The 12,448-nt window shown below is 46.1% G+C and overlaps 1 protein-coding gene across 15 annotated transcripts in view; it reads right to left on the minus strand.

Annotated features, from left to right (window-relative positions):
- LOC147637384 (uncharacterized) overlaps window positions 1-12,448 on the minus strand; it is a 154,573-nt gene that overhangs the window by 51,364 nt on the left and 90,761 nt on the right. For all 15 annotated transcript variants that reach the window (XM_086799174.1, XM_086799173.1, XM_086799183.1 and 12 more), the window contains 3 exons: window positions 1,843-1,992; window positions 1,263-1,334; window positions 1,038-1,106 (listed from right to left, as the gene is read on the minus strand). In XM_086799174.1, coding sequence (XP_086655300.1) covers window positions 1,038-1,106; window positions 1,263-1,334; window positions 1,843-1,992 — 291 coding nt within the window. The remainder of the gene's footprint in view (window positions 1-1,037; window positions 1,107-1,262; window positions 1,335-1,842; window positions 1,993-12,448) is intronic.

Genomic DNA, 12,448 nt, shown 5'->3' on the forward strand with positions numbered 1-12,448 from the left:
TATTTTGACATGTGTAAAGAACTGAAAGAGAAGCTCTGAAGCAAGAAGTAAAGATCTAAACTCATAGAAAGAACTGAAAGAGAAGAAAAGCAAAAAAGATCTAAACACATAGATCTAAACAAGTCAGCCCCAAAGTCATAGAAAGAATCTCTAGCTCATTAATCTTGGCATTAATAGGGGAAGAAATGCAAAAAAATCAGTGCATCAAGACCAGCCCCTGACATGAGTGATTCACCCAGCTGTACAGAATTACTACATCAGCCCTGATCAGCATCCTGAAAATCCATGTCAGCAGCACAATCCCGGCATTTGCTTGTGCATTAGCTGAACTACCTGGCTTGGATACACACAGCTGTACAGGAATACTACATCAGCCCTGATCATCATCCTGAAAATCCATGTCAGCAGCACAATCCCAGCATTTGCTTGTGCATTAGCTGAACTACCTGCTGTTGTTCCATCTGTGCAACCTACTCACCGTACAACATTATGGATAGAGTGTGCAGCCTTGGCTGCTGTTTGGAGCTGCTGACTTGTGTGTGCGGGCTGAATCCAAGGCTGTTGTGCAGGCATTTTACAAACCTTAAGAGATTGTTATTACACATGAACTTTTACGTTTTCCACACCGGGAAATAGATGATATCCTTCTCATTAGAAACCAATTGCATTTGATTAGTTGTTTTCTTGACAATGACTTTTTGATAAACTTGATGAAAGTCCCTGCCTAATACAGTTGTTGCAAATACTACTGGAGTTATTCCAATGAAAAAGGTGTGGTGGTGGAAGGAAGCCAGGGTGCCGCCGGCGGGGGAAAGGGGCGGGGGGGGGGGGGGTGGGGGGTGGGGGGGGGGGGGGTGGGGGGGGGTTTTGCGTGGGTAATTGGTGCTCACTTGACAACATGTCAAGCCTATGTTGGTAACAGTAACCTGAAGGCATCTGTTAAATCAGCCAGACCTAGTTGTTTCCAATAAATCAGCATTTCATATGGATTTATAATTGACTGGGGTTTTGAAAAGGATGGGTGGAGCAAGAGTAACCTCATCTGTGCGGATGACATTGGTGTTGTATAGAATCTCCCTTGTGTTCCTGTCATTCATACCTTTAACCTGTTGACACCATTGCCAATTTCAACATCTTTGTTTGGTTTTCCTTGAGGTATCTTACAGGGGTATTATAATACCTGCACTACTTGCTGTGGATTAAAAATTTATGTAACTACTCAATCCGTTGTTGCTGCTCTGAAGGGGAAAAATCATTTTTACCTTTACAGAGAGTCCAAGTATATCACCAGCCTTAGTCTCATATATTGGAGCACCATTTGCCGATAACAGCATCTGAATAGTACAACAATTGAGTGGATTATCTCACTTGAACAAAGTATTCCCAACAAGAGGACACACAAGCAGCGAGATGAGTGCAGCTTATTAAGCCTGTCATATTCTCCAAGTCTTTTTCTTAGCAATCATCGATATCGAACCACTCTCTGGAAAGCTGCTGAGTTGCATCCTTCCTTGCCCAGCACCCTTTGTGCCCTTCCCTGCCCATGACCCTCCCTTAGCATTCCTTCCACCTACCCTTGCTCTCTTCTCCTGCCCATTTCCTCTCAGCCCACTACTTTCCTCTGCTGCCCCTTTTTTCTCAGCCCACTTCTTTCTTTGTCCGCCTTCTCTGTTGCTTATTTTCTCTAAACCCACCTCCCCTCCCAGCCCACCCATTTTTATGCTGACTGTTGTCTTAGCATGTACGCAGAGTGCAGATAGTGTCAAGAAAACCCTGTTATTTCAAATAAAGCCTTTTTTGCTTGATTTCTAAGCTAACACTTTTCTAAGAAGGGGAACATACCAACTCTGCCAACATGTTAGAAGATTGAGACCCTGGTAGGTTCCCATTTTCAAATGTTATTTCACCGTACTGTTGGCTGATTGAAAAGTAGTGAATCGCAGCCTGGTTTAGTCCTCCAGTCGTGCCACTCACTTCCAGCTGTTTATGTGCCTGGAATGATGCCAATTTAGTGTAGATTAACTTTGCTGCATCTGACTAAGTAACTTATAAATACAAATACAGAAGACACTAGATTTGTTATTGCTTGCAAAAAACATTCTTTTTTCAACAAAAACAAGCGCTCTAGACATCCATGGAGGGTGTGGATGAGATCTATCCCATGTAGAGTGGATGGTCTTTGCTGGCTAAGTGATTGTACAATCAATGACCTCACTACAATGTGCCCCACAAAATTGCCAGGCTGTGATGTTATCCATGAGCTCCCACCGTTGATCAATGTGGGTTTGTGGGGTGTCCAAGGTGCCACGGAGCTGTAAAATACCAGGTGGAGGTGACAGACTCATATGTATACTTGGGTATTACCTTCACTAGTAATGGGAGCCGTTTCTCCATGAGATAGGCATCACAGGACAGGCTCACCCGAGGTTATGCTGCCCTTGCATTGATGGAGCGACAGTGTCATCAGGCTCACTTCCAGGAGCCTCCCACCAAAGGATGGTTATTTGACACCTTAGTCACCCCAGCTATGATGTGTATGGGCCCCTAACCTCTCCACATATGATTGGCGTCAGATGGAGAGACCGCAAATCCTCATGATCTCTAGGATGATTCGCAGCAGCTACCATCAGTACCACATGAGATTGTCAGAGCAAAGCTTGCAGTGCCTCCCATGACGGTAGAGGCTCTATTTCCGACCATAGCCTACATTAGACGCATCAGAGGCATGGGTCCAAAGAGACTACCCTGCTTGGCCATGAAGTCCTCATAGAGTATTACCACACAGGGCCATCATCCATCATGGTATGCTGCAGTAGATGAGTGGTTCTCAGCACATGGGCCCGACATGGATAGATTACCGCCCTTCCAGTATGATGATGACTCCCCATACTTTACACTCTAACGAGAGGAGAGGAATAGAGTTCTGAGACAGGATTTGATCCAAATGCACACTAGGGAGACTTGGTCAGGTCCCCTTCCCACCAAGATGCAGTACTACAGAGATCATTTCCTTACATTCACAGAGGATGGATTTGTCAGATGCCTAGGCTATATGGATGTACACATGTCTCGCGCTATGAGGGTGACTATTGGTCAGATCAAAGTTTCCTCTCACACTCTGGAGATTGAGGCAAGGAGAGCAGCACGGACCCCTAGAGAGGACAGAGTATGCAGATTATGCCATAGAGAAGTAAAGACAGAGGAGCATTACATATGCAGATGCCCTATATATTATGAGATCAGAGGGAGATACCACTGCTTGTTCAGAGAGGGTTTTGGCCCACTTAGCTAGGTGATGGAGTATCCTGATTAGAGATGCTTAGGCCTTTTCCTCCTTGCGCTACACCGACATAGAGAGAGGATTCTACAGGTGCAGAGTCAGAGATCCCAGCCACGGATCACTAGCTTCTTCGGGCCTATACGCGAGCCACACCCCCCTCCCCCTGTATCATCTACCTCCCAACGAGGGCTCACACTACAGAGAGCCTCAGAGATCAGAGCTGCCAAGAGACCGTGACTACCCGGATGCAGACCACCACTGCTCCATCAGGTCCAGTTTGCTCAGATCCAGGCACGATACTGCAAAGCTACGGAGGAGAGAGTCCATAAGCTACACCAGGGCACAACAAATGTGAGAGTCCTCCTTGCCCCATGCCCCATGTATGATGTACTACACCCCACCATCTCCATTGGGTGGAATTCGTAGTATACCACCTATCATGATTGTACATCTATAGCATGCTAGACATTGACTGCATAGTGAGCTGCATATGACTAGGATTAGCTTTTCATTTCAGTTTTTCTTTCCATGATACTCCGGACATGGACTTGTTGTATACAGATTTGTCTCATAGGCCAATCTGGCCTTCCGTAGATGTTAATATATCTTTTCTTTCTTTCTCTCTCTCTCTCTCGATGAAGACGTTAATATAGACTCTCTCAGGTTGGCCACTTCTCTATGAGCTAGGCAGCAGCAGAGGACAGATTGACTAGGGGATACGCTACACTTGCCCTCCTAGAGAGACAGTGCCACTAGACACACTTCCAGGAATCCAGTGCGAAGGGATGGCTTTTTGACACACTAGTGACTCCTGTGAAGATGTATGCATCCCCATCCTAGGCACCAAGCTTATCAGCCCCTGCAGATTGGCAGCACATAGAGCATCCACAGATTTTGATGCTATCCAGATTGATATGCAGCAAACCATATGTCCCTCACCATATCATTCGAGCAGAGTTTGCTACAACACCTATGGTGGTAGAGGCCGTATTCCAGGCTGTCACGTACATATAGAGGATATTGGAGATGGATTCGTCACGATTACCATACCTGGCACTACAGTCTTCTCGGGCGATAACGGAGAGAGGGGTGCATCCATCTTGGTATGCATCTTTCCTCACATGGTTCACCACACATGGGCTACAGATGAGCCAACTACCTCCATTTCAGTATGACCCAGACTCCCCCTACAATAGGCTCACACATGTGGATAGGAACCGGGTAATTCGATATGACTTAATCCATGTATCTCAAATGTGTAACTGTAGCACCCAAGGACCCAAGATGCAATACTACAATGACCATTTTCTGAGGCTTACACAGGATGGATTCATACAAAGGCCAGGGTACCTGGATGTTTTCATGTCACATGCCATGAGGATAGCGCTTGGTCAACTTAGGGTCGCATCCCAGAACCTCGGGATTGAAGTTGGCAGAGCAACAAGGATCCCTAGAGAGAGAAGACTCTGTAGATTGTGCCATGGAGGAGTAGAGCCTAAGAAGCATTTTATTTGTCAGTGCCTCGTGTATTATGAGATCAAGGGGGAGATTCCACTGCCTATTCATAAAGGGGTTTGGGCCATTATCTCGGGTTATGGAGTATCCAGATCAATATTGTCTTGGACTTTTCCTGTTGGAGATCCGACGACACAGAGATCCTCGACCCTGGCACCCATCTTAGTCTACCATCACTAGTTTTTTCTGCCCACAAGAGGAGGACACTCAAACCAATGAGGCCACCACAGTAGCAGCGAGTGACTCACCATTTCGCCCCTCGATTGGAGTTACCCTACCTTGTGCCACCTCACTTCGAAGAACTAGATGACCTCACCCTCTTGCATCACAGTAGCATGACGAGGGGCCCACCATCTTGCCCCTCAACTGGAGTTACCCTGCCTCATGCCACTGAACTTCGGAGAACTAGACGATCTCACCGTCCTCCATATTGACGAGATTTCAGCCTTCATAGATAGAGGAGGGGGAGGAGGTGTATCACTAGGAGGCATACTACTTTATGCTGATGACATTGTGCTTATTGCAGATTCTCCAGAGGCATCTTGACACATTACACGACTTTTGTGCATAGCGAGATCTCACAATAAACCTTGGGAAAACCAAGGTTATGGTCTTCAACACATCCCCTCTTTTCACATCTCGACTGAGTTTCACCATATTTCACTCTACTCAAGATCCTGTACACGCACTACTGTTTTCTCTTTACTTTTTCTTTTAATTTTCCATGGCTGGATATACCCATGGTACCATCGTATCACTTTTGGTCTCATAGAACCTTGGGGTCTTTCATGAACATTAACATTACTTTCTTTCTCTCTCATAGATAGTGATGGCGTGAGCTTTGCGCTGCCCTCTCCTCCCACACTACGTACACACTGGCGGCTCTCTTCACAGCACCCCAGCCCCACCTACCAATGCACAATCTAGGTCACAGGCCCTCCACCCACCCTCAGCCTTATCCCTGCCTGTGCACCCTCTAGCTCACCTTCGCCATATGTCCATCTGTGCACTACACCTGTCCACAAATCTGCCCCACCGTCACTAGTTGCCACACTTGCACCGCCCCTCTGTAATGAGACCCTGCACACCTTGTCGTTTGACTCAGTCAATCGCCATCCCCCTCCCGCTCACTTTTTTTTTTTCAAAAATCACCCAATTTTACAAAAAGCGAACATAAATATTCTTTGCGTAACACACACATAAAAAAATGCTTAATCTCATTTTTAATTTTAGAATTTTCCCTAATCTTAGCATGCACAAAAAAATCAAGAAATCAGAAAATCGAAGAGTCTCTCTCTCTCTCTCTCTCTCTCTCTCTCTCTCTCTCTCTCTCTCTCTCTCTCTACTTCCAACCACGAGAGGATGCCACACTAGCCATGGATGACATACCCACAGCCTCATCGAGCCACACATTCTGGAGTGCCCAACTCCCCACCATACGCCACTTTGGTATGACTCTAGATTGGGCCACGGCACAACAGCGAGCCCACGTCCTAGACTCCCTGGACCTCACCAAGCAACACAGACATTGGCCCCAACTTGAGGAGCTCTTGGACAAGCAGAGAACCACCTTCCCACGCCCAGCGGATTTCCATAGCCTTCTACAAGTCTACCCCATGCTTGATATCCGTGATGGCCACCTCCTCTTACCGGGGGGGGTGGGGGGGGGGGGGGGGGGGTAGCTCCATAGGCTGTATGATGATGATGGTCCCATTTTGTATCATATGGCTTGGATTTGAAATTCCTAGCACATAGCTCTAGTCTTTGTTTTCTTTTGTACCATGATGAGATTACATGGACACTATTGTATCACTTTTGTTCTCATAGACTCACTGGGTCTTTTGAAGACATTTAATATAACTTTCTTTCTTTCTCTCTACCTTTTTGGTCTCATAGACCCTCTGGGACTTTTGAAGACATTAATATACCTTTCTTTCTTTGTGTAGAATGGCAACGACTCCCCTCCTCCAATGTAGTTTCACATGTACTAACATTCTCACCACAGTGTACACAATGCTCATGAGGATGGTAACGATGAGATAGACATATAATTACTCTATCTTTCTATATGAGTATTTAGTATTGTTAGATCTTTTTCCATGGCCCAATACCAGATGAAACTCGGAACTCTTGTACCACTTTTGGTCTCAAAGACCCTTGTGTTTTTCAAAGACATTTAATATAACTCTCTCTCTCTCTCATCTCTCTGTTAACCTTGGTAAAACCAAGGTAATGGCCTTCAATACCTCTTGCCCCTTCACATCCAGATTGAGCTTCACATATAGAGGGGATCCTGTGGAGATTGTCTCATCCTATGTCTACCTTGGTGTCACTTTCAGTGGCCCACGCTTCACCATGCTTCCCATAGCACATGCCAGAGTGACACGGGCATATGCAACCTTGAGCTTACTTGAGCGGTAGTGCTTCCCGGCACATTTCCAGGAGCCCAGGGACGAAGGGATGGCTTTTTGAAAACCTCGTCACAGCAGCCTTGATGTATGGAGAAGCCTTCTGGGGGCCGGATTTATTTGATGAGGATTGGCAGCGAGTTGAGAGGCCCCAGGTCATGATGTTCTCCCGTATGATCTACAACACACCATCAGTCCCACACCAGATTATCTAGGTAGAGTTTGCTGCAGCCCCGATGGTAGTGGATGCACTCTTCCAGACAGTCACATACCTCCAAGGCTCCATCGCATCAGTCACATGGATCCCCTCAAGTACCCGAGCCTTGCCCTGGAGTCCTCAAGACAACTAGCACTTGAGGGCCACTCTGGAGTATGGTATGCACTAGTTTCCACTTGGTTCTCAGTATATGGGCTTTGCATGGACCACCTACCCCCCCTTTAGTACAATTTGGACTCCCCTTTTCTCTAGCTCTCTCATGAGGATACCAACCAGGTTATCCAATTAGATCTTCTTAGCCTCTACACCCACTGCACATGGATCACACCTTCAGAGCTCCCCACGAAGATGCACTTCTACAGAGATCACTTCCTCACACTCACTGAGGATGGATTCATCTAGCAACCGGGCTACTTGAGTGTTCACATGTCCCATGCCATGCAGATTGCGATTGGCCAGATACGAGTTTCATCCCACCGTCTCAGAGTGGAGACAGGTAGAGCTTAGCGCATCTTCAGAGCCGGGAAGCTCATACAAAGACAGAGAGGAGAGAATTTGCCGATTATGCCACACAGAGGTTGAGATGGAAGAGCATTACATATGTCGCTGCCCAGTATACTATGAGATCCGCGGGAAGTTTCACTATCTATTTCGTGAGGGATTTGGTCCACTCTCCAAGATCATTGACTTCCATGACCAGCGTTGCCTAGGCCTCTTTCTGCTTGAGCTCCGCAGACACAGGGACACCTTCTTGAGAGAGCTTTGGCCACAACCACCCCGCCCCCTCCCTCGCGAGTTGCTAGCCAACCATCACCAGTTTCTTTCGGACCCAAGAGGTGGAAGACACCGATATAGTGGATCTTGTGGACCCTCCACGAGCTGCTCTAGACCTACCTCGCCCAAAGGAGTTACCTCGGACCGAGCCTCCGCATTCCAACGTGCCCGACGCCCCCGGCCCCCTGGTCGTCAGCCACGATCACCTCATCATCTCCAAATCCAAGACATGCTCCACCACCATCGAGTTACCTTTCCACGTGACATAGCTGAGGGAGGCCTCTCGGCCATACTCATTAGCCCCATGCTTGATATTTTGGAGAGTGGTATACCATCTACTCGGAGCTGATGCTACTTTCATGTTTCTATGTTCTTGGTATTCCATGATGAGTTTCCATGGATAATTTTTTATCACCCCAGTGAGATAGCTATGTTTATGTTTTTTTTCTGTTTTAATTTCCATTCCATGATGAGATATGCCATGGACATTATTGTATCTCTTTGGTCTCATAGGCCCATTGGGTCTTTAGTAAATGCTTTATATCTTTCTTTTTTTCTCTACTTTATTGTACACATGAAATACACTGACCCTATCTATCCTTTCAACAGCTAGTCTTTAACTTTTTTCATGTTATCTTGACAACCACTTTACTCATGGATCACATGTAACAACTTTATGGTCTCATAGACCCTTTGGATCTGTGAGATTCATAGACATTAATGACATCTCTCTCTCTTTTTTTTCGTGAAATGGTGTTTTATATTATATGTAAAAATGTACATGAGCCACATGGCTCACACAGAACCTATGGCCCCAAAAAACCCCCACAAAAGATCCTCTAAAGGATCATGACCATGCAAACCTGTACACTAATAAGAAAGCCTCCTAGCCAAATAAGCATCCCAGATAAAAGCATCAAAGATGAGCCAGCCGAGCCGCCGTAGACCATAACGAAATAACATCTGCATCCAGTAGCTGAGCTGAGAGAAGAGAAGAAAACTGCCAAAGCAGCAAACCACGGATACGTAGAATGTGCCCATGTATTCCAGACAAGGAATCAAAGATGAACCCATTCCGTGTAGTCCAAATATGCCAAAGTCCTGTCCATCTAAGGAAATGGAATATCACAAGGTGACTGTCCGAAGTAATGACTTGAGGACAAATCCCAAATATCCACTGATGAGCCGAAACAGTAGACCTCTCTACTGCCTCCCAAACGCGAGAGACACAAGACCAAATCTGACGGGCCACTGGAAACCTCATGAACAGATGCATAACTGTTTCAGTGCATGTCGTGCAGAAGAAGCAAGAGGCCAATGTAATTTTACGACGGCTGAGCTGATCTTGTGTAGGTAACCCTCCCACCAACATCCTCCAAATGAAAACCTTACCTTGGTAAGGGAGTTTAGACTGCCAACCACGCATAAGAGTTTTCTGCCACCATGATTTAGACTTGTGCAATCCCCACACCTTATTGGCCTTGGCTGAAACCCAATCTTTCTCTGACATGAGCTTATGATAGACCTGGTTAGCTGAAAGTGATATCAAGTCACCAGATTTACATAGTGCCCAATCAAGCCAAGGCTGATCTGCAGGTGGCCGAGGCAATGGAGTAAAAGGCTCAACTGCATGCATGATGTCAACCCATAGTGGCTGAAAAGTCCGAGGAACCCTCAAGTGCTGCCGAATATGGCCTGTCACACGACCAGGTATCACAGCATCTCGGATTCTAACCAAGCCTAACCTGACCATGCGGTTGAGTCGTATGCGTGAAGCATCTCTGTCTGGCCAAACAATGACACGCGACTCCACAAATGTTTCGAACTGCAATGAGTTCAAAAGAAGTCTTTCATGACCAGGATCCCACCGAGCCAATAGTAGAACTTCATGCCAAGAAAGGAGAATATGCGATAAAATGTGAGATGAGCGAATACGAACAGGATGAGCCGCATTCACAATGTCCCACCATGAAGCCTGCACACGTGTCCGTCCATGTGACAATCCCTCCAACTCAATCAAGTCACGAGCCATGTATACCCAAGGCTGCTCCTGCAAACACATATCCTGAAAAAGCGCCCACCTACGCGCCACCATATGCAAGCGGACATCCAGTAAAGCAGCCCCACCCATTCTTTTGGGCGTCGTAATGTGATTCCAAGCTATCCATGTTTGACCCATAATATTTCCTTGCCTCTTCCACAGCATAAACCGAATGGGAGCAACCAAACGGAGAAGAGATTTGTGCGTCCAAGGTAGCAAAGGCAAAAAATAGGAAATCATGCTAAGCATAATAACCTGAGCTACCTTAACCCTCACGTGCATAGGCCACCCTTGAGCTTTCCAATACATAAATTTATCCGAGATCCGAGCACAAATCCAAGCAAGAAGCGCTTGGGGGTCCACATCCACACCCACCGGATACCCAAGATGACGAACAATGTCTCCTGTATGCACCCACGGCCTTGCCACCCTAAAGCCTCAAGATCAAATTCTGTGCATACAATGAGGGCTGATTTTGTTGAATTTATTTTCAGCCCAGAAGCCAATGCAAAATTATTCCAAGCTTCCATTGCTCGATCTATATTGGCCTTTTCAGCCCTGAGAAACATAAAAGTGTCATCCGCAAGGGCTTGAGTAGCCAATTGCTTGCCATGAGGGAGATGCAAACCAACCACTTCACCATGCGATGCCATAGCATCTAGGCGAGATAACATAGGATGAGTGGCAATGGCAAAGAAAAGAGGGCTAAGAGGACAGCCCTGCCGGAGAGAACGGGTGAGAGAAATACCATCCGAAAGTCCTCCATTGAGCATAATCCGCGTGATAGAGCCAGAGCCAAGTAAATGCACCAAATTAGCCATTTTGGGACCAAAGTCCATGGCTGTCATTAACTGAGAAAGGAAAGACCAGTTGACATGATCAAAAGCTTTTTCAAGATCCAACTGCACCATCACAATCTCTTGCTTCTTTGCCTTGGCATAATCCACTCCAATTTGAACATTAAGAATATTATGCAAAATATTTCTGCCATGCACAAATCCATATTAATATGGATGAATAAGAGTAGGAAGCACCTTCTGCAACAAGCGATTGGCAAAAATCTTTGTAAAGATTTTATGCATAATACCCATAAGTGAGATTGGGCGCCATTGAGCCAAAGAAGTAGGCGAAGGGACTTTGGGCAACAAACGAAGTATGCCCAACTTCCAATCGGCCGGCATATATCCCTCATCCCAAACCCTTTGACAAATAAGTGTCAAAGGCTCTGCAAGCTGATCAGCATATTTTCGAAAAAACTCATTTGTCAAACCATCCCAACCAAGGCTCTTTCCCATGGGAAGTTTGGAGAGAACAGCTTCCACTTCCCCTTGAGTAACAGGAGCATCAAGCTGAACCGCCACATCAGGGTCAACTTGATATCGTACTTCAGCAAACAATGACTCCCTTGCAGCCAAGACAGCCGGCGAGACATTCTCTCGAGGGACAAGCAAATCTTCATAAAACCTGATGCAATGCTGAATAACCTCAGAAGGTTGAGTAACAAGGTTGCCTTGGGCATCCATCAGCCTAACAATATTCTCACGCATATGTTTTTGATGCAACTTATCATAGAAGCGATGAGATTGACAGTTAGCATCCCGCAAAGCATCAAGACGTGCAAGTAGTTTAAAGCGAACATATTGTGCTTCCTGCATCCTAGATAGCTCCTTTTTCAGCCATTCTATGGCATCCACAACTTCAGCATCCATAGAGTCAGTAAACATGAACGCCTGCAAGCCCTTTAAAAGCGACTCAAGAAGAGCCACATGCTGTTTTTGTATAGAGGCATTAGCAAGACCATAATGCCGCGCCAATTTCCGAGTGTTGGTAAGGAACACTGGCCAAGCATGATAATCAGCCATGGACACTCTTGTGGAGAAATGTCGTATCAACTGACGCATATAAACATCAATCTCTCTCTCTCTCTCTCTCTCTCTCTCACACACACACACACACACATGCACGCACACACACATGTACACACACACACACACAATATACATGGGGAGGATGTACTTCAGAGAGAAGTCACCCAAGGAAGAAAGCTAGAAACGGTAGAAAAAGACTTCAAACTGTTGGATATCAATAGCCTCCAGCTGTTGAGAGTCATGTAGTGATTGGCGAAGATTGGCACAAAAGAAAGCATAAGCATCTAGAGAAGGTTGTTCCAAATAGTCCAGAGTGCCCAATATCTCATCTAGATCATGAAAGTG

Source organism: Cibotium barometz, chromosome 6, assembly GCF_041138505.1.
Source record: "Cibotium barometz isolate CiBa-2024 chromosome 6, ASM4113850v1, whole genome shotgun sequence".
Taxonomy (NCBI): Eukaryota; Viridiplantae; Streptophyta; class Polypodiopsida; order Cyatheales; family Cibotiaceae; genus Cibotium; species Cibotium barometz.